Source organism: Notolepis coatsorum (genome assembly GCF_963971535.1).
Source record: "Notolepis coatsorum genome assembly, chromosome: 18".
Taxonomy (NCBI): Eukaryota; Metazoa; Chordata; class Actinopteri; order Aulopiformes; family Paralepididae; genus Notolepis; species Notolepis coatsorum.
Genome location: NC_140182.1, coordinates 26,311,549 through 26,335,547, shown reverse-complemented (window position 1 = coordinate 26,335,547; position 23,999 = coordinate 26,311,549). Strand labels below are relative to the sequence as shown.

Sequence of the window (23,999 nt, the reverse complement as noted above, 5' to 3'; positions counted from 1 at the left end):
TGAGTAGAAACAGCAGTAACTTACTGTGAGTAGATGCAGTAGTAACTTACTGTGAGTAGATACAGTAGTAACTTACTGTGAGTAGATACAGTAGTAACTTACTGTGAGTAGAAACGGTAGTAACTTACTGTGAGTAGATGCAGTAGTAACTTACTGTGAGTAGATACAGTAGTAACTTACTGTGAGTAGATACAGTAGTAACTTACTGTGAGTAGATAGAGTAGATACAGTAGTAACTTACTGTGAGTAGATACAGTAGTAACTTACTGTGAGTAGATACAGTAGTAACTTACTGTGAGTAGAAACAGTAGTAACTTACTGTGAGTAGATACAGTAGTAACTGTCTTCCTTACTGTGAGTACTAGATACTAGGGGTGGAACGGTTCACAAAATACACTGTTCGGTTCGTATCACAGTTTTCGGTTCGGTTCGATATACATTGTTTTTTTATTATTTTTATTTAACGCTCCAAAAATGTAAACATGCTTCTCATTTATTTGAAAAAAAGAAAAAGGTTTACAGCGGTTTGCCTTTAAATAATGTTTGGCACACAAAGACCGAACTGACTGAAAAATATAGGCTACATTTGTCAAAGTATTAACTTAGTGCAAACAAACAAAATAATTGTCAGTTCTTAATGGAAAGATTAGTTTTCCGCTTGAAATTAGTGCAGTATTTGAAATACAATGAAAGGAATATGGCTGGATTTCTTATCAAAAGGAAAAGTGTCACTGTTATTTAAAATAAATAAACAAACAAACAAATTAGAAGGCCATCAATATAGAATGCAGCATAAAGCAAACTAACACACACACACACTGTAGGTCTACGGTTTCAAAACAACACTACTCTGTTCATTCTATTTTTAAAATACGTACATTGTCTGTCTACATTTATTTAGACTAACATTATTTAAATATTGAGTGCAACACAGTAATTGTGAAACGGTGGTGGATTAATGTAATTCAGACACGGAACTGTCTATGGGTTTGGGGTCCGCACGGACATTTAGCGTGTGGTACCTTCGTTCTCGACTCTACCTACAGTGGAAGTTGAGTGGAGTCGAATCGAGTTGATACCATGCAGTGGGAAAGCGGCAATAGTCCCGGTTGGAATTAGTAAACACAATGTTAGCCTTCTTGGATGTTGAATAAACGTCATTGTCCTTCGACACCCCGCCTCAGACTCTCATTTTATCCTCTGCTAGCTACGGTAACATTTCATTGATGTCTGATAATGATTTCACTGGCTGTATTGGAGATGGCGGGCTACCAACGTGCGTTGTACTTGTAGCGTCACAAACCGTGCTAACGTTATGGCAAGATGTAGGCCTATCCTATGTAATGTTAATGCCAAATGTTTTTAAAGTCGTAATGAAGATTGATTTATATTGCGCTTGCCATTTCCACTGACTTTCTACGAACTGACTAGCGCCTGCTGCTGCAGCCAGCAGCGGGCGCTTCACCTCTCCGTGCCAAATGAAGACAACTTTTTGTTGTTTTGTGAACCGAAGAATACGAAGAATACCCACACGCGCCGAACCGTGGAGGTCGTGCCGAACGGTGTATGGTTCGAATGCATACCGTTCCACCCCTAGTAGATACAGTAGTAACTTACGATGATATGAAGCAAGCATAGTGTAGTGGTACATATACAGCTGTGATATGAAGCTAGCAAAGTGTAGTGGTACATATACAGCTGTGATATGAAGCAAAGTGAAACACTTTGAACTGCAATCTATGTATGAAAGGTGCTATATAAATACTATTATTATTATTATTATTATTATTATTATTATTATTATTATTATTATTATTATTATTATTATTATTATTATTATTATTATTATTATTACTGCTTTTAACTATAAATGTACACAGTCCTCCCAACTTATCAACTTTTAGAATTTCCCCAAGCGGATCAATAAATCAATATCTTATCTTGTAATTAGGATCATTTGAAAAGAAGGTTCAACTGAAAACTCATCCGGTTCTTCATTTGAAGGACTTAATGAATTGACTATACTGCGTTTGTTATCACCAGACGACGCTCCAGAGCATATCGGAGGACATCCTGGGTGTGATGGACAACAAGAACCCGTCCATCAAGCAGCAGGCGTCCCTGTTCCTCGCCCGCAGCTTCAGACACTGTTCCCAGGCCACGCTGCCCAAGAGCATCCTCAAGCCCTTCTGCGCCGCTTTCCTCAAGGTACGGCTGGTCCCCAATCAGTCATTAAGACATTAAGCATGGGGGAGCTCCAGTAGCTCACCACGTACCGCGAGTGCTATTTCAGCGCCGTGGACAACCGTGCTCGTCACGGATCTGGGGCTGAGCGCGTTCGAATCCCGGACGGCAGCCGTGCCTTTCCCAGAGTGTCTTCCCCCCCATCTGAACCCTTTCAGCCTGCTTCTGTCGGTCGAACTTGACCAAGTATAAATGCGATGAAAAAGCAATAAACGCTAAAAGAACCAGCTGACTGGTCAAAGTTTAAAAAAAAAGACATTAAGCATGCGCTGGCGGCTCTGACCAGAACTGTCCTTATGTTATGTTACGTGTGTTCCAAGTTCTGGTGTACAACCATAGCTACTGGGGCTTTTAGAACGATAGTGATTCAAAACTCGACCACTACTGCAACCAAGGGAAAAGACACAAACACAGAGGAGAGACTGTAGTTCACAAACACAGAGGAGAGACTGTAGTTCACAAACACAGACTGTAGTTCACAAACACAGAGGAGAGACTGTAGTTCACAAACACAGACTGTAGTTCATCACAAACACAGAGGACAGACTGTAGTTCATCACAAACACAGAGGAGAGACTGTAGTTCACAAACACAGACTGTAGTTCATCACAAACACAGAGGACAGACTGTAGTTCATCACAAACAGAGGAGAGACTGTAGTTCACAAACACAGACTGTAGTTCATCACAAACACAGAGGAGAGACTGTAGTTCACAAACACAGAGGAGAGACTGTAGTTCACAAACACAGAGGAGAGACTGTAGTTCACAAACAGAGGAGAGACTGTAGTTCACAAACACAGACTGTAGTTCACAAACACAGAGGAGAGACTGTAGTTCACAAACACAGACTGTAGTTCACAAACACAGAGTAGAGACTGTAGTTCACAAACACAGAGGACAGACTGTAGTTCACAAACACAGAGGAGAGACTGTAGTTCACAAACAGAGGAGAGACTGTAGTTCACAAACACAGACTGTAGTTCACAAACACAGAGGAGAGACTGTAGTTCACAAACACAGAGGAGAGACTGTAGTTCACAAACACAGAGTAGAGACTGTAGTTCACAAACACGGAGGAGAGATTGTAGTTCACAAACACAGACTGTAGGTCACAAACACAGAGGAGAGACTGTAGTTCACAAACACAGACTGTAGGTCACAAACACAGAGGAGAGACTGTAGTTCACAAACACAGAGGACAGACTGTAGTTCACAAACACGGAGGAGAGACTGTAGTTCACAAACACAGACTGTAGGTCACAAACACAGAGGAGAGACTGTAGTTCACAAACACGGAGGAGAGACTGTAGTTCACAAACACACAAAGAAGGTCACAAACACAGAGCTGAGACCATGTCCTTTTAATCCAGCCCATCCTTGTCTGACAGCTGCTTTGCTTGATGTTGTCCCTAGTGGCTCCAGTGTACAAACACAATGACAGAGCTGTTACTCTAGGGGGCAGCATCAAGCTAAACAGCAGTCGGATGGAGAGAGTTTTCTACTCATTTGATACTATGCGAAAACCGTGCGTTTGTGACTTAGACAATCTGAAGATCTGTTGCTGTAGTAGTAGTGAGGTTTTAAATATTTTCTCCCAAAAAGCCTCATCTTCTTGTCTGACTCCGGAGAAGATGGTAAGCGCATTTCCCATAATGTTGGCGTGTTCCTTGTTTAAAAATGGTGGATAAGGACACCGTGTTACATGTGTGTCGCATGTTACGCTCCAGGAGGCAGGCTTGTCTCTGGACTCTGTGGCCTCGACCAGCTTGTTTGGCAAATGTCACTGTTTCACTGTCGCTGTTCAGGGTTTTCTCAACAAATCGACTCTGTGACTTGGCTTCTAAATAATCAATATCTTTTCATGAAAAGGTTCCATGGGGCCAGTTTAAACGGGTCCATAGGGCCAGTTTAAAAGGTTCCATAGGGCCAGTTTAAAAGGTTTCATAGGGCCAGTTTAAAAGGTTTCATAGGGCCAGTTTAAAAGGTTTCATAGGGCCAGTTTAAAAGGTTCCATGGGCCAGTTTAAAAGCTTCCATAGGGCCATTTTAAAAGGTTCCACAGGGCCAGTTTAAAAGGTTCCATGGGGCCAGTTTAAAATGTTCCATGGGGCCAGTTTAAATGGTTCCATAGGGCCAGTTTAAAAGGTTCCATATGGCCAGTTTAAAAGCTTCCTTAGGGCCAGTTTAAAAGGTTCCATGGGGCCAGTTTAAAAAGCTACCCAGCTTCCACACAAACCTTTAACAGGGAGTCGAGCTTTCGGTCATACGTGACCTTCCTCAAGACATTGTATTGTTGTTGGGATATTAATATCCATGCAGATTCAAGGTATATCTTAGACTGTCTTGTAATTCATTAATGTGATTTAAATGAGTTGTAACACAATCTCTCCTTCCTCCTTGCCTCTCTCTTTCTCCATCTTCATTTCTATACTCTCTCTCTCTCTCTCCCTTCTCCTCTTTCTCCACCGTTGTCTCTCCATGTTAACCCCTTCAGCAAGTGAACGACTCCGCCCCGGAGGTGCGCGACGCTGCGTTCGAGGCTCTGGGGACGGCCATGAAGGTGTTGGGAGAGAAGGCCGTGAACCCCTTCCTGGCCGACCTGGACAAACTCAAATTGGACAAGGTCAGACCTCCTGCTCCCAGTCCACATGGTCACATCCAGGGTTAGAAATTAACATTTTTTTTCAAGGGCTTTTTTTGCCCCCCTTAATTGATTTTCGGGGGCTTTTTTTTGTATTTCGGGGGCACTGAATTTTTATGATGAAAATTAACATAAGGATTATAAAACATTGTTGACACTTTTTTTTACAGTCTTCGTCCCTATGTTTGATAATGTAATGTTAATGTCTCCATATATAGGGCTCTACGCTAACCTTTTTCCCAAGGAGCACATGTGCTCCTAAATAAAATGTTAATAAATAAAATCTAAATACAAATTTAGGAGCACACAAAGAAATTTAGGAGCACAGTGAAAATTGTTCAAGTAACACAGAGTTTATTAACTATTTATCTCATGCATTATTATACTGTGCGTGTGCACACTATGAATTGAAAATGGGGGACCCTGATGTAAACAAGACGAAAGTCTTTCTCTGGTCTGCATCCCCTTAACTTGTGTGTATTGAGCTGTACTGTATTGTACCCATTCTGCAATCTGTTAATAAAGTTTTCAATCAATCAAACGCAAAGGATATCGGTTGTCAAGCTGCTTTTGTATGTTGTAGTGTTGTTATGATACCAACATTTTGACTTTGATACAGATAGGAAAGGTAATGGAATATATTATTAGATGACAGAACATTGAAAATTCTTTATACAATTATTTAATTCATTATGAAATAGAAATTCCGTTTTTGGGTGGAAAAAGTCAACCAACGAACTCGATTCTTGTACCGGATCTCCTCTCTGGTAAACAAGAATACCCTGAAGACTCTGGCAGGAGCACTCATTCAGGGGTACTACGACTATGCTTGCACCTCATGGTACCAAAGCACCTCAAAGGCGCTAAAAACAAAATTACAAACATCTCAAAACAAACTGGTCAGACTACTGCTTGACCTTACTCCTAGAACCCACCTCACCCCTGCCCACTTTGACAACCTAGGATGGCTTAGAGTAGATGACAGAGTACAGCAACTTGCAATGGGCCTGGTCTACAAGATACACTACACGACCAAGGTACCCATGTACATGGCAAAATACTTCCCAAAGGTCAGTGAATACCACGATCACAACACCAGAGGGAGCTCCACAAATCATGTTAAACCCAGATTCGGCTCAAATAAGGGACTAAACACGTTTCGCAATTATGCCACATCAATGTGGAACGCCCTACCCAAAGCTGTAAAGGAATGTGGATCACTACCCACTTTCAAAACCTCTCTCAAGAGACACCTACGGGAGACTGCAATTCAACACTGGCCCCTGTAAATATCCTAACCCAACCCCCTCCAATGTACAGTCATTTACCTAGTATGGTTTTGTCAATAGTCCAATGTACAATTTTGTTTGTTTGTACAGAGTCTCCCCCCCCTCAATGTACAGTTTTGCTTGCTTATACAGTGTGCCCCCCCCCCCCCCCAACCACCTCCAATGTAAATTACCCAGTATGGTTGTCAATATCCCAGTGTACCCAACCCCCCCCACCCAACCTCCTCCAATGTACAGTTTCTACGTCAAATGTATATACTCCCTTTTCTTGACTCCTTCTGTATCACAAACAGTACTGTATTTGCAAATCTGGTATGTCATAAATGTATAGATGTAGCAGTACTGACTATCTGTATGTCATGTATGTCATATATGTCCTGATGAATTGAAAATGGGGGACCCTGGTGGAAACAAGACGAAAGTCTTTCTCTGGTCTGCATCCCCTTAACAATTGTGTGTATTGAGCTGTACTGTATTGTACCCATTCTGCAATCTGTTAATAAAGTTTTCAATCAATCAATTCACTCAAACGTTTGTTGCAAGGAGGGAGGAGGCGGGGACCGCTGCGTGTTACACACAACACGGAGAAATGGTCTAGCTGCTTCGGTGCGTCGTTAACGTTAACGTCGGAAGAAATTCCCCACTAAGCCCTAAATTCAGAGCAGTATCCTAATGACTTTTATGCTTCAGTCGATAAGGTGTTTTGCGAATTCTGTCAACATACCGTGGGGACTGGACCCGCAAAAACACGTGCGAATATCACTTCAAAAGCCATGTCAGCCGGATTCCTCTCTTTCTCCTCGTCTCTCTTTTGCTCAAAATAAAAATGAATGGGCTTCATGGCTGGCTGATTTTTTTGCGTTATCTGATTCTGAATGTATAACTTGCCTAAGCCGGTACCGTGACTTTGTTTTCGGGCGCTACTGTGATTGGACGTTTATGCGCCTTGTGTAATGTGGGACTATTATAACAGCGGAGCTGTTTTGTAATCGTCACTCGTCTCGAGTAAATGATTTTTCCGGGTGGCGCACACACACATATTATTAGGGCCAAATACAAGGGAAATGCTCGCACTGTAGATCATATATATAATTATATATATAATTAGTAAACTGTCGGGGGCATTTTCTGCCCCCCTTAACTGATATTCGGGGGCATTTTGTCCATTTTCAAGGGCATTTTGCCCCGAGCCCCCGTTAATTTCGAACCCTGGTCACATCTCATAAGTTTACCTCTGACTCAGCAGTCCACATGGTCACATCTCATAAGTTTACCTCTGACTCAGCAGTCCACATCTCATAAGTTGACTTCTGACCTCCGCAGAAGCCTGGGGGGAGATCATGGAATCGGTTGCGTCTGTGAGTCTGTCGGTCTGCAGCTAATCTCGCAAACTTCTGGGCCGATTTGGAGGAAAGTTTGCACATAGTTTGCCTTCCCAGCCGAAATAGAGCTCTGCATCACTTTTCAAGCCCCATGCTTGTGCAACAAAGGCTTTCCACTCACTCCCAGAGGCACCAGCAGCTTTAACTCAGGTTAACCCTTTCACTGCCACATGACAAAGTAACCCTTTCACTACCACACTACCAAATGGTTAACCCTTTCACTGCCACATGACAAAGTAACCCTTTCACTACCAAACTACCAAATGGTTAACCCTTTCACTGCCACATGACAAAGTAACCCTTTCACTACCACACTACCAAATGGTTAACCCTTTCACTGCCACATGACAAAGTAACCCTTTCACTACCACACTACCAAATGGTTAACCCTTTCACTGCCACATGACAAAGTAACCCTTTCACTACCACACTACCAAATGGTTAACCCTTTCACTGCCACATGACAAAGTAACCCTTTCACTACCACACTACAGAAGGTTAGCCCTTTCACTGACACACGACAAAGGGTTAACCATTTCACTACCACACTACAGAAGGTTAACCCTTTCACTGCGACAATACACAAGGTTAACCCTTTCACTGCCACATGACAAAGTAACCCTTTCACTACCACACTACAGAATGTTAACCCTTTCACTGACACACGACAAAGGGTTAACCATTTCACTACCACACTACAGAAGGTTAACCCTTTCACTACCACACTACAGAAGGTCAACCCTTTCACTGCCACATGACAAAGGGTTAACCCTTTCACTACCACACTACAGAAGGTTAACCCTTTCACTACCACACTACATAAGGTTAACCCTTTCACTACCATAACCGGCTGTAGTGTGGTAGTGAAAGGTTAACCTTCTGTAGTGTGGTAGTGAAAGGGTTAAGTCAAGTTCAAGTTTCAAGTTCAAGTTTCTTTATTAGTTGTCATACAGAATACTTTGCATGAAATGTTTATTTCTGTGTGCTCCTGAGAGTGTGCTAGATAATAACAAGATAGTATAAAATAAGTATAATAAGTATAAAATAGAAAGTCAAGAAGTCAAGTACGTAAACAAGTGTAAACTACAAAATTGTTCAGTGCATCTATATACAGTATGTACAGCTGGTACAACAATGGTGAGGTATAGCTTAGCTTGTGGTGCCACCTTGTAGTGGTGAGGTGCAATAAGGAGGTACAATAAGGAATGAGAATGATGTGCAATTTCCTTACCAATAATCGTATAAATATAGAGTTTAACGTGTGTCTAAAGTGGTAAAGTGGGTGCTACAATGTGTTGTTTATTTAAGTGAGTGTATGTGTGCTGTGGTAGTGTTGATAGTTTGCTTATTGTTCATTGAGCATCCTGATGGCCTGGGTATAGAAGCTCCTTCTGAGTCTCTCTGTGCTTGCCATGAGACTCCGGTATCTAACCCAAGTCAGATTTCTCACAAGATGTCTCAAATGTCATAACATTTTGTGATGTACATCCATATATAAAAAAAAAAGTCCTTCTAGATATCATGTTTATTCTCCACCTCCCTGTGTTGCCATGGTCACAGATATCATGTTTATTCTCCACCTCCCTGTGTTGCCATGGTCACAGATATCATGTTTATTCTCCACCTCCCTGTGTTGCCATGGTCACAGATATCATGTTTATTCTCCACCTCCCTGTGTTGCCATGGTCACAGATATCATGTTTATTCTCCACCTCCCTGTGTTGCCATGGTCACAGATAAAGGAGTGCGCTGATAACGTGGAGCTACCAGGGAAGAAGGGGGGAGGAGGAGAGAAGAAGGAGAAAAGTGCAGCCAAGGCACTGCCCGCTGCGGAGGCTCCGCCCAAATCGTCCGGTCCGCCCAGGAAGACAGCTGCTGCGTCTGCCAAGGTAGAGTGGGATGATTTACGGAACATTCACATTCAGCTGTAGAGTGGGATGAGTTATGGAACATTCAGCTGCAGAGTGGGATGAGTTATGGAACATTCAGCTGCAGAGTGGGATGAGTTATGGAACCTTCAGCTGTAGTGGGAGGAGTTATGGAACATTCAGCTGTAGTGGGATGAGTTATGGAACATTCAGCTGTAGTGGGAGGAGTTATGGAACATTCAGCTGTAGTGGGATGAGTTATGGAACATTCAGCTGTAGTGGGAGGAGTTATGGAACATTCAGCTGTAGTGGGAGGAGTTATGGAACATTCAGCTGTAGTGGGATGAGTTATGGAACATTCAGCTGTAGTGGGAGTAGTTATGGAACATTCAGCTGTAGTGGGAGTAGTTATGGAACATTCAGCTGTAGTGGGATGAGTTATGGAACATTCAGCTGTAGTGGGATGAGTTATGGAACATTCAGCTGTAGTGGGATGAGTTATGGAACATTCACATGTAGGGCTGGGCGATATATCGAGTATACTCGATGTATCGCAGCTTGTTCTACATGAGATGTAGTAAATTACTATATCGTGAACATCGAGTATATGTTGTCATGTCGCGGCTGAGATGAGACTTGCTTTAGCGCAGAGCTTTCCTCATTTCATTATAGACAGACCAGTGCGGACCTTCAATGACATGCAATTGTAATTTCTTTTTTTTCAATCAACTTTTTCTCCCATTTTCTATTTTTCTCCCATCCCAATTTCGTATCATCCAATTCAACCCTCCCCTGTCTCGAACGCTGTTTCTTGCCTCCCACAAGCCGGCTGCAATGTGGACGAAGCCATACATAGCACGAGTCCCCTCCGATACTCGAGGTAGCAGCCGTCGCATCTTTTCACCTGCGTGGCGCGATCTTTCAGCGTCAGGGGTCTGCGCTTTGGAGGGACGCCGCCCCCATCGCTTCTTGATTCTACTGCGCAGGCGCACCAACCGACCTGTAGGAGTCGCTGTCCACAACGTCCGATCCCCACCCCTCAGTTTTCCCTCCCCCTAATACTGCTGACCAGCCAAACTGAAAACAATGTGGAGAGCTGGGCTCGAACCCAGCGTCTCCAGCATTGGTGGTGAGTGCCTTGCCCACTGCACCACCTAGCCACCCCTTGCAATGGACCTGTCTCAAAACCCTGCCCTCTTTTCTTGATCCTCCAATCACAGCTGTCGCTTACCTCTGACTTCCTCGTACAAACTTTGTTTGTACGAGGAAGTCAGAGGTAAGCGACAGCTGTGATTGGAGGATCAAGAAAAGGGGCAGGGTTTGAGACAGGTCTATTGTAATTTCATTAGACAGACTAGCGCGGACCTTTAATGACATTCAATTTAATTGACGCGAGCAATGGGCTAACGTTACCTGCTAACTTATCCCATGACTAGGCTAACTAGCGTTAGCTGCTAACCCTAAAACTTCGAGATGAAGCCACGTTACAAGCCCAAGACTTCCCTGGCTCGCATTAGGCCTGGCAATTTTCTTTGACATTGCTATGTCTATACATTGGTTTCTTGTTCGAATGCATTTATTTCTATAGACCAGTGACATGCAATATAATTGACGCGAGCAATGGGCTAACGTTAGCTGCTAAGTTATCCCATAAATAGGCTAAGCTAACTAGCGTTAGCTGCTAACCCTGGAAGCGCTCAAAGCGGACTCCACGACACTAGTTCCATTCGTGAGGAAAGGGGGTGGGTTATATTGACGACGCTTGACAACAGAGGTTTAAAGATAACTTCATATTTATTGGTTATTCGTTTCTTTATATTGGGCATCCAGTTTCAATCTCCGTGTGTTAAACTCTTCCTGTTGACGTTCGAGTGTGACACATCATCGCCTACGGCAGGTTAAAACGCTCAAAACGCGAACCTGAAACAAAATCCGGGAGGGGGGGGGGGGGGGGCTGGCTCTCTCGCGCGTTCTCGCTCTCTCTCGCTCTCTCTACATTCAATGATTTAAAGTAGCCAAACGTTACAGTATAAATACTAACTGGATAGTTGATGATATAAACATTTAATTATCTGAAATATTCTAAAATCATTAAGTCAGCTATAAGCCATTTTCCCTTTGTGTGTGATTATAATTTTCTCACAGTAGTGTATATATATATATATATATATATATATATATTTATGTGTGTGTGTGTGTGTTTGGCTAAAGTGGATAGAAAACACAGTACTGTGCAAAAGTCTTAGGCACCCAAGAGTTTTTATATAAATTGTCTTAGATGTAAATAAATGTTTTATTAGTGTGTCAGTAGACTACTCTTAGACATTTTCATTTAATAATTTTTTAAAGCATCTTCATGGTTTAATAATGCAAACATATGTTGCAGGGACTTATTATAATCATCGTATTGGCGTGACTGTATGCATCAAAGGGTTAAATCAAGCATTTTTAAGTGCTTTAGAGGAAATGTCAAAATATCGCGATATATATCGTGTATCGTGATATGGCCAAAAAATTTATCATTTAGAGGCCATATCGCCCAGCCCTATTCATATCTCAGCTGTAGAGTGGGATGAGTTATGGAACATTCACATTCCAAAGTTCAGTTAATTTGAATTATGGAGCAACACACAGCTTCTTTCCCTCAGCTGTCATATCTCTGATCTCTGCCACGTTGACAGCCCCCCCCCCCCCCCCACCATATGAACTCTGAACTCTGACTCTATTGCCTACACCCTAGGCTCTGTACTGTACGACCCTGAATTCTGTTGCCTATACTCAACTTATACCCACCTACTGCTTTCACTGTCTACCCATATACTCTGTATGATAGCATGTCCAACAGTGCTGTATATACCGCATATTTACATTTATATATTTTTTATCTACCCATATTTGTCTGAATATACCAGCATATAACCCCTCTATATACTTGCTTGTACATCTGCACATAACCCATATCTCTGTATGATAGCATGTACAATAATGCTTTATATACCATATATATTTCGATCTATGTATACAATGTATATAGAGAGATTTGAATCTAATCTAATGTAGAATGATTCCCTCCCCTGTTGTTGTGTGCAGCCCTCCGCAGGCCCTGCTAAGAAAGGCAAGCCCGCCGCTGCCCCCAGTGGCAAGGCCAAGAAGACTTCAGACAACAAGGAGCTGGTGGAGGCCGAGCAGTCGGTGAGTTTATAGATGTGTTTCTCGTCCACGTCAGACTCGTGATCGCGCGCATCAAGGGGGCAAAAAGGAACGTAATCCTGGTCAGAACAACAGGGGCAGACTACAATATATTTGCAGTTGTTAGCCATGCGATCTAAACAATCAATCCATGCCAAAGCTAGATATGTAAAAAGTGAAAGACTCACACTCACAGCCATGCTGATTTGGCTAAATGACATCTAGCTGTTTTAGTTTGAAACAACTTTTAGTCAGAAAGTGTCATGGTTTCTCCATAGAGCTCCATTATACTTTTAGTCAGGGGTGTGCCATGGTTTCTCCATAGAGCTCCATTATACTTTTACGCTGCGGTCAGTGATGCAGTGGTGGTCCCACGCAGTACCACGCCGTCCTAGCAGTTTTCTGAGCAGAAGTTCGCGCATTCGCGCACGGATGTGTATGCGCAGTCGCGCACGGATGTGCATGCGCGCACACACAAAAATGCGCTCCACTCATTCGTTGTGCGTTAAGTACCCACCGTCTTACATAACAATAGCTCAGGTGTCTTCAACGACGTCATCATATACACGGTATAAACATATCATTTGACAACAAACTATCATGTTCCTACCTGCAACGCAAGGATGCCACCGCAGCCCGGCAAGAGAAGAAAGATAATTGTCCAAAGCAAACTTAGTTTCGCTACACCTGCGCCTCCCAGACCAGCAGCTGGGACAGTAGGGGACGCCCTGCCACTCCCACTTCCAAAACGAAACCATTTCAACAAGGCAAGTAACAGCTTTTCTTTTTTTCTTTAATATAGGGCCTAATGTATTTGTCCAGATTGACTAAGCTAGGCTATTTGCCTGTTTGTTTCTCTTGAAATAAATAATCGTGGTTCATGAATCATGAGACATGACAAATGCGTGTTTACAGAGTCAAGAAATAATCATGTTTTCATTCAATGTGATCACTGATTAATCTTGTACTGACAAAATGCAGATATATTCTTACAAAGAAATGTATTTGCCACGCAATCACATTGGAATAATAATAATAACAATCATTCAGTAATGATTTGCCTTACTATTGATTGATTGATTGCAAACTTTATTAAAGGATTGCAGAATGGGTACAATACAGTACGGCTCAAAACACACAATTGTTAAGGGGATGCAGACCAGAGAAAGACGTTTGTCTTGTTTACATCAGGGTCCCCCATTTTCAATTCATCATAACATATTATAGCCTTGCTCTCTTAATAATATGCTGCTTAAATCGGCTGAATTAGCAAACAAGATACAAAGCATTCAGTAATGACTAATTGTAATATGTTCTAATGTTCTCTGTTTTGTTTATTCAACAGGTAGGTCATGAAACGGTGCCCACCACCACGCCTACAAAAAGTACCCCAACAGCTCCAGCGCCACCGTCACTGAATGACAGAAATAATGTAAGTACTAACAATAATGTCTTCTTAACAGAATAATTATTTTACTGAGTGGATAGTTGGAACACAGATCCCTGCCCCCTCATCAAGTTTGGTGTGAACGATGGGCTGTGTGTGATTGCCATGGAATGTTAACTTGCATTCCATCCGCCATTAGGCAGTGACTGAATTATCTTGTGTTTGACCCTTTGCTCTGTTAATATGCTGCTTAAATCTGCTGTCTTTAAAACCTGAATTAGCAAACAAGATATCATTCAGTAATGATTTGCCTTGCTCTCTTAATAATATGCTGCTTAAATCTGCTGTCTTTAACCTGATTTAGCAAACAAGATACAAAGCATTCAGTAATGACTAATTGTAATATGTTCTAATGTTCTCTGTTTTGTTTATTCAACAGGTAGGTCATGAAACGGTGCCCACCACCACGCCTACAAAAAGTACCCCAACAGCTCCAGCGCCACCGTCACTGAATTACAGAAATAATGTAAGTACTAACAATAATGTCTTCTTAACAGAATAATTATTTTACTGAGTGGATAGTTGGAACACAGATCCCTGCCCCCTCATCAAGTTTGGTGCGAACGATGGGCTGGGATTGCCATGAAATGTGTTGCATTCCATCCATAGAGGCAATTAGTGTCATTGTCTTTCATATGCTGGGAATGTGTTTTGATGTTTTTTTCTGTCTTTGTTTGTTTTTTCAGGCAGAAAAACAGAGAATTGAGAAATCCACTGACACTATGCTCGTATCAGAACTGACGGCTACACATAATGTTTTCAAGGCTGTGTACTTTTTAGCAGAGGAGGACAGGCCGTTTTCAGATGGTGTTAAGATGCTGGATTTACTAGAGGAAACTGGGTGTGACACTGGCTTCAGCTTGCACTCAAGAGAGAGTGCAGCAAACATCACCAAGCATATAGGTGCAGAAATGCGCAAAAAATTATGCAAACACATAAAATCCATAGAAGGTAAAATTTCAGTTCTGATTGATGAGTCAACTACCCTTGGTGATAAAACTACACTGATTGTGTACCTCAAAGCTGAAAATGACAAGCACCTGGACCCAGAGTTCTTATTTTTAGATCTGATTGAACTTCCCAACCAAAAAGCAGAAACAATTATGCACCATCTGTTGAAATGCCTCAGTGAACATGGCTTTGATGATGCATATTTGAAGAAGCACTTGGTTGCATTTGCAAGTGATGGAGCCAGTGTCATGTTGGGACGCAAAGCTGGTATAGCTGCAACACTGTCTGAACTGTATCCTAATATAGTGACCTGGCATTGCTTAAATCACCGGCTGGAACTCGCTGTAGGTGACACAGTTAATGCTATCACAGCTATGAACCATTTCCAGATGTTTATGGATCAATTGTATACTGTGTACAGTAGATCAGCCCTAAACCAAGAGCAACTGAAAGTGTGTGCAGCCAGCCTGGAAAAACAAGTGAGACGAATTGGCCGTGTGCTAGACACAAGATGGGTATCCAGTTCTTTCCGCACGGTGTCTGCAGTGTGGGATGGTTATGACGCACTTTGTGCTCACTTCAGCATGGCAATGACAGATGAGAGACGACAGAGCTCTGATAGGAAAACATATAAAGGTCTATTCAGGAAAATGACTTCATATCAGTTTTTGCTAGATTTAGCACTGCTGTACGACACCCTAAGTGAGTTAAGCATTCTTTCAGAAGCTCTGCAAAACCGCCAAATGACACTAACCTCTGCAGACAAACGTATGAGGCGTTGCATTAAATTCATTGATGCAATGGGAGAAAAACAAGGCAACAAAGTCATTGAAGCTGAAACTGCAGTAAAAGAAGGTAAATTTGGCACAGTTGATCTGACAGACAGAGACAGACCAAAAATGGTTTCCATCAACCGGAAACAGTTTATCAGAAGTCTGAGCAATAATCTAACCAATCGGTTGTTCACCACTGCATCTTTTAAGGGGTCACCATTAGTGGCACAGAAAGAGTCTGAAGCACAGTATGCTCAATTGCTTGCACAACTCCAAGTTCTTGAATGTAAAAGCTGGCCAAAAGAAATGCCACTAGGATTTGGAGAGGTGGAAATAAGGCATCTGTGCAAAAGATTCACCCTGCCCCTTAACAGTACTATTGATGGATTCAGGGACTTCATTGAGAGCAATGGAGAAATGATACCCGATGAGCTTAGGCCTTTATTGAATTGCACAAAAGTCATTCCATGTAGCACTGCAGAATGTGAAAGGGGATTCAGTGCCATGAATCAAATTATCTCCCCAACCCGCACACTGTTAATGATTTCACGGGTAGCATCTTTGATGTTCATTAAGATCAACGGGCCACCTCGAAGGTTCTGGGATCCAACAACATATGTCACAACTTGGCTGAGAGCCCATCACTCAGCTGAGGACAAGAGAACGAGAAGAGCAAAACCTAAATACAAGCCCAGTACCAATTGGTGGGGGTATACTTGAGCTGTGGAACCTCTCACTATGTGACAAATGGTCCCGACTGGAAGGTTGTACCATTTTCAACAAAGGCAAATATTGATTAAATAGCTTTGATAAACCAGGTCTTACTGTACCCATTGGTGGGGGCTTGCTTGACTGTTTTGAAACCACTGTTGTGAAACAAATTACATTGAAAAAATGTAAGTGATGTGTACTTTTTATATATAATATAAAAAAAATAAAGAACTTCAAGTAAACACAAGTTGTCTGATTATTTTAAGTTTGCTTTTGTGTTTGTGTGTGTAAAACAATTTCTTTAATTGAATTAACTTAAACTAAAAGTAAATACAAACGAAATGAACAATGTAACTTACATTGTTAATTTAGTTTGTATTTACTTTTCTAGTTTAAGTTAATTCAATTAAAGAAATTGTAACATTGTTTGTTTTTCAACCATATCTGTTGACAATATTGTAAGTTCTCTATGATTATGCTGGGATCTTTTGGTGATTATGAGCGGCTGAATAGGAATGAAAATCAGGAGACAAAGTCCAATCGGTGGTGTTTATTGGCTGAAACACACAGGGAGGAAAAACAGTCCTATGAGTCCAACGCCCTCGGCGGGCAATGGCTCCAGAATGAGAAACACACAGGGCTTAAATACTCTTGCAAGTTACACATTTAGGCAGGTTGACCGGCTGGTTTGATGGCCGATGATCTGACAGATTTGGCCCATAAGGTCTAAATCCAACGTTGTGTTATCTGAGATGGTGCCAACGTGTCTGGGCAAATCCTGCTGACCAGAGCAGACTTTCAGTCTCTGGTGTGAAGTGTGAACGTGGGGAAAATGACAAAGGAGGATGATTTTGTAATAAAGGATTGTGGATTCAAGATTGATTTAGCCATCAGTTTTAAGTGTTAATCTTTTAGAGAGGATGATTTATTAGCTACCATACAGTATGGTTTTCTGCTATTGTAAAGTCAGTTCTGACCAGGCAAGCCTGTGACCAAGCACAGGTCATCCAGGTCAATGTATTCCTGTGCCTGCACTGCCTGGTCAGTGGGGGAGAGTATGCTCTCACCAGAGGATCTGAATCTAAGGATCTGTAATCCTTCAGTGGAATAGTAATGAATATACATTACAATCCCCATGTTGACATTATTCAATATGTCAATAATAATTCATTACTGGACCTGGACCTGTCGATCATCAACCATTAAACCAGAAGAAAAATAAACAAGGGAAAAACATGGAACAGGGGACTCTCTTACACATGTATTGAAGCGAAAATGCCACCCCCTTTGGCGTAGAGAACCAGAATAGCAATGAAAATCAATATTAGAAAACATTTATTGGCCGGACCCAACCTCCTATAATTTCAATACATTAACCATCTACTACATACCATTATTCAATGTCATCCACTCCAAACTCACACCTTCTCACATCACCAGAATGGACAGCTTGTGTTATGTTATGGAGAATATGTCCTCCGCACCTGCCTTTATTCACTCCCCATTCTGGTCATTCATTCGTACCGACTCAAGTGATATAAACCTTTGTATGCAACAGTAAAATGTCAACACATTTATCATTGAAGTATCTGTCTACAACATTACCTAAATGAAACAGACATAACGTGGCACATAGCAGCTACCTATACGTACTGATATAACAAACCTAAATCATACTATAACCATCTGTGTCAGTTGATTCAAACCTTACCATTATCAAGCGGATTCCAGAGGCAGAGATGGTTTATGAACTATATCTTATGAGAGTTTGGTCAAGACGGATCACTGTCTATGATTCTCCATGCACAATCACCTTCTTCAATATGTATTTTTCCCAAATCATGTTGTCAATAGATCAACAGAGTCCATAAAGTAGAAGTGGTCAACGTTCTCTCCACAGTCTGGTATTAAACGGTCTTGCTGTGGCTGCTTTCTACTCAGTCTCTCGCACTTCATGTAACCTCTGCTGCGTCGTCTCTCAAGCTCGACACGGTGGAATGCACAACAAGGAGGTTAGGAAGGTGACACCACCAGGCAGTGTCCAGAGTGGAGAGTCATGAGCAGGGGCGCAGAACTCATGTCCAGGCTCGGCGATGACCCGTTGAACCTCAGGTGTGTAGGCTGACCCAGGTAGACAGCGTGGAGAAGGACAGGCATGGAGGCCTGTCATCAGACAGGGGAGAGGGGGATCGTCTGGTACCCCTCCATCCGGTGAGCTAGCTGTCTGTCGCCCCCTTTGGGCAACAAAAAGCTCCCTGACCTTTTCCTCTGGGCTGAAAGCTCCTCATCTTGGAACCATTCAGGGCCGACCTCTGAACTGTTCACTCTCTTTCCAATGTTATTTTTAACCTATCAGTCTGCCCCCGGAATCCCAAATTGATTACCACTTGGATATAATCAATCACAACCTGAAATAGTAACCTGAAAACCAACCAAGCATGTACTGTATAGTAAAAGAAAAACAACGTTAAATTATCATTGCTAACATCATTATAATTGTCGTCCTTCGTTCGTATCTTATTTCCAATGATCAATCTAATCTGAAATTATCAATAGACAAAATGTTTAAAAGGTGCCACAAAGGTTTACACACTACATACTCACACACTTTCCTTTCAAGTGTACTGATATAACTCCGTCCCACCTTGTCAAAGGAAGAAAAGAACAAATTAGATTCCCTCATAATGACAACATGGTAGATAGTACAGAGAAAGGGAGACAGTATTTGGGACAAAACGGAGAGAAAAATAAATAATAATACTGAAAACATAGATACCGTAAATCCTCAAATATAGGACGGGTCTTCTATTTACCTCAGCTGCAAAGAGCACCAGGCCTTTATTAGAGAGCCTTATATAAGAGGCAGGCCTTAATTTCTAAAAATGACACTCATGGACATAATCCCTTCATTTTCAGACTTTTATTGCATTATTATTATTTTTATTTTTATTTTTTAATACATACATTGTCGGTCTACATTTAGTTAGACTAGCATTGGTATTTAAATATTGAGTGCAGTTGAGTAATTGTGGGATTAACGTAATTCACACTGAAGTTGGAACTGTCTATAGGTTGCGGGGTCCGGGGACTGTTTAGCGTGTGGTACCTTCTCGACTTCCTCAGTCGAATCGAGTTGTTGACTGATGCAGGGAATAGCTTTAGCTGACGCTATCATAGCATCATGATCTGTAATGTGTCAACTAGACAACGCCAGCCTCGTCTGCCAACGCCATATAGATAGCGAACGTTAACGTTTGCAAACGAAGTCAACGTCATCCAGCTGACACCACAGATCTAGATATTATGACAACGTTAGCTAGTGCTAAAGCTAAAACTAATGCTAATGCGAGGGAAACGTTAATGTACGGTAGTCAGTGTAGCGGGAGGCAGCACTTTATTTCCATTGGCAAGAGTTTATCTCATTCTATATCACGACACAAAAAATAAAATAAAATACTTTTTTTGCGACCTTATATTAGAGACTGGCCTGTGTTTGTCTAAATGCATCAAACCCCCGGCCATTATAAGAGGCCCCTCCTTTATTGGAGGTCCCTCTATTTGAGGATTTACGGTAGTGCACTAAAATGTAAATGTAAATGATGCAGGGGTGGTAGGGGTATGCAGGGCTTAGCAGGTGGGTCTGGCGGTGGGACTTAACGGTCTATGGATAAGGCTCCTTCGATGCGTAATGGGAATTAATACCAGTATCGGGGAACCGAATGATCTGTTTACTCTGTGCTCAGAAGGGCTAGGTTGGATGAGTGGAGCTAGTGTAGTGAGGAGAGGACAGCTGTAATATGAGAGAATTTTGGACAGCTAGGCTGAGGTCTCACACATAAGCCTGTCTCAGTGATTCCATTGGCATGCAATTTGAATGTTAGTTTGTGGTCTCAAAGACACCCATGATCATATAGTTGATATTTGGCTTTTCTCTACATTTGGTTTCTATTTCTACTTACAATTATTATTAATTTCTTTACATCCAACAGTCATCCAAAATGCATCCTTACTCTGACATAACCTTTCCAACCAGAAGACACCTCAGTCACATTTACATAATTCATCAATTTCAGGTTTTCTCATGTCTTTAATATTTTCTATTTAATTTATTAGTTGTTCTTTATTTCCACTCGCACTCAACTCTCACCTCTCACTCTCACTTCGTTGCAGTCTCATCTACACACACACAGCCAACCAGGGGCAGAGAGATAAATCACAACCCATTGATCATTATGCAAATCTGTAATGTGCCACTCATCTTTCAATTCTCCTGTCCTGCACGTTATCCGGCTCACTGGAGTCACACCCGACCCTGCACCTTCATTCACCCTGGCCCTTGGACCCACTCATTCCCACACAGTCTCTTCATAACTCAAAGAAAAGAGAAAACAAATTTCTGTCTTTTAAATTGACACACAATACCAAACATGTATATCAACTACACATGCAATAACTGAATTTTTGATAAACACCATGTAGACTAGAAAAGACATACAGTCAAAGATAAATGACACACCAAACACACTATAACTTCACATAAAACATACATGCATTAGTATCACCACACAGACAAACATATTTAGTGGCTCTTCTGTCCCTCAGCTCTCACCTCAGCTAATTCAGTCTACACTCAATTCTGCTCCGCCTACCTACACTCAGAGAAAGGCTGGTAGCACTTTCTCAACTTGAAGCCACCTTGGCCTACCAGAACCAATCATGCCTCCAAGTTATTCCCTTACCAAACAGTTATCATTTCAAAAGTCATAATCCAATTGAATGATTACCTATTGATTTTTCTTGTTCACACCTAATGTCGTCCTGAACTAGCTCAAAACATCTTCGTCTCCTGAATTTCCATCCAGCTGGCTCCTTTGATTCCTGAATCTCTGTCACTTCCATGTTACATAGTGGCTCCTTCATTGTTAACAATGCATTTCAATCTAATACATTCAATATTTCTGGATGAATTTAGCTCCACCAGTCAATCAAGTCAAATCAACTAAGGGGCTGAGGGGAATGGTGATCAATGGATGCTATGTTCCTGCCTGTTGGCTCCCCCCAATGGAGAGAAGAAGACTGACAGCTGCACACATGCAGACCCACACACAGCTGTCATTCAATTAGCAATCAGCATGCCTCTCAAAGAGGACAGACCAAGAACATCAGAGGGTGTCTTGGAATGGAGAGTGGGAGAGTGGGCATTGCAATTTGTTTGTACAATAATCAAACACTGTTAGGAGCAGCATGGAGAACCTGGTGATGCAGCTGTTAAAGGACAATGAGGAGCAGAAGACTATGCACCGGTAGCTCCTGGCAGAACAAAGGCAGCAGAATGCTCTCATATATGCAGAGATGAAGAAAGGTATGGCGCCAGGCCCTACCCATCACAGTGGAGCTGGGGGTCAACCCAACCCGAGCAAATTTATCCCCAAGATGACGGAAAATGATGATGTGGAAGCCTATTTTCTGGCATTTGAACGAACAGCCACCAGGGGGAAGTGGGCTGAGGACACCTGGACAGATCTCATTGGACCTTTTCTCACAGGCCTGCGCAGCATGCCTATCTTGACCTCTCCCCTGAACAAGCTAAGGTATATACCCATCTACAATCTAATTGTGGGGCGGCGTGGCTCAGGGGTAGAGGGGGGCGTCCAATGATCGAAGGGTTGGTGGTTCGAATCCCGCTCAAGCCCATGTCCATCCCATTGCCGTTGTGTCCTTGGGCAAGAGACTTAACCTACTTGCCTCGTATGAATGTGTATGCATGTGAATGAATGTTGGTGGTGGTCGGAGGGGCCGTAGGCGTTGATTATTCGCCACGCTTCCGTGAGTCTGCCTCAGGGCAGCTCTGGCTGCAATTGTAGCTTACCACCACCGGTATGACTGCGTATGAACGAATAATGGACTCTGTGAAGCGCTCTGAGTCAGAGAAGAGCGCTATATAAAATCCAATCCATTATTATTATTATTATTATTATCTAAAAAAAGAGACTTTGGCTAGGTATGGTTACAGCCTGCATGCTCGAGCTCAAAAATTTCATGAGTGGAAATACACTCCAGAGATGTCTGCCAGAGCCCAGCTGTATGACTTAGCTTGTTTGGGCAAATCCTGGCTGACTAATGACCCACAGGGGGTGAGTGTGTTGGAGAGAGTGGTTATGGACAAATGTATCCGTACATTACCCTATGATGCCAAGAAAATGGTGAGCCATGGTAACCCGACCGGGATTGATGATCTGGTCAATCTTGTTGAAAGCCACCAGGTCACAATTGAACTGCTAAAGTCAGGAAGGACTGAGCGACCAGAGGCTGGGAAAAACAGGAAAGTCCCAGAGAAGGCCAGAGTGTGGGAAAAAGAACCAGAGCGAGAAGACCAGGTGCTGAGACGCAGACGGTTCCCAGTGCTTGGGGATAGGAGGAGGTGCTTTGAGTGTGGAGAGGTGGGACACCTCGCCTGGGACTGCCCCACAAGGGATGAATCCATGCCTACTGCAGCCTCGGCCGGTGGAGGCTCAGGGAGGCCTTGCCACCTACTGGACTCCTGTTGGGCCACCAAATGCTCCCCTCCCCACATGGTGCCGGTAAAAATAAATGGAAAGGATGCAGGAGCACTGGTGGATTCAGGTAGTTCAGTCTCACTGGTCCAACCCTATCTCCTTGACCAGCTGGAACCTGGTGAGTCGATACCCGTGTCCTGTGTTCATGGGGATACCAGGGAATATCCTGTGGGTAAGGTTCAGCTCACCACACCTCAGGGTACCTGTGAACTGAAGGTGGGAGTGGTTCCCCGTCTCCCCGTCCTGGTGCTGGTTGGCCGAGACTGCCCCCTCGATGAGAAACTATACCGGAGGAAAAAGGTGAGCGAGAGAACTCAATATACTCGATGTAATGTAACCTCAAAAGGACGCAAACGTGGGGCGGCTAGGTGGTGTAGTGGGCAAGGCGCTCGCCACCAATGCAGGAGACGCTGGGTTCGAGCCCAGCTCTCCACATTGCTATCGGCTTGGCTGGTCGTTCATACTAACACAATTGGCAGTGTTAGGGGTGGGAAAGCTGATGGGTGGGTCCTGGTCGTTGTAAACAGCGACTCCTACAGTTCGGTCGGGGCGCCTGCTCAGCGAGGATAGGATCCAAGGGCGGTAGTGTGATCCTTCCACACGTTACACCCTCTCAGTGAGAGTCCGCGCTGCCAGGTGAAAAGAAGCGGTTGATTGGCTACATGTGTGTCGGAGGAAGCACGTGATAGCCTCCACTCTCCCAGACCGACTGTGGGGGGTAGGTGCGCAGCGAACAGGAAGGGGATTGGGAATTGGCATAACGACTAAAAAAAACTGAGAAAAAGGAGGGGAAAAAAGGACGCAAACGTGTACTAACTTCCCCAAAGGTGTATTCCCCAGGAGGAGAGGCCTCCAAGCTGGTGTATGTTGCTCCGGAGAACGATGACCAGAGCTCCACAGGGCCCAGCTCAGAAGAGGAGTTGGAGAACCCATTTGCTTCCTTTCC

The 23,999-nt window shown here is 42.9% G+C and overlaps 1 protein-coding gene across 2 annotated transcripts in view; it reads left to right on the top strand.

Annotated features, from left to right (window-relative positions):
• Positions 1-23,999, top strand: part of ckap5 (cytoskeleton associated protein 5) — a 140,344-nt gene that overhangs the window by 39,103 nt on the left and 77,242 nt on the right. For both annotated transcript variants that reach the window (XM_084335398.1, XM_084335397.1), the window contains exons 11-14: positions 2,044-2,208; positions 4,740-4,868; positions 9,294-9,446; positions 12,516-12,617. In XM_084335398.1, the coding sequence (XP_084191524.1) occupies positions 2,044-2,208; positions 4,740-4,868; positions 9,294-9,446; positions 12,516-12,617 (549 nt within the window). The remainder of the gene's footprint in view (positions 1-2,043; positions 2,209-4,739; positions 4,869-9,293; positions 9,447-12,515; positions 12,618-23,999) is intronic.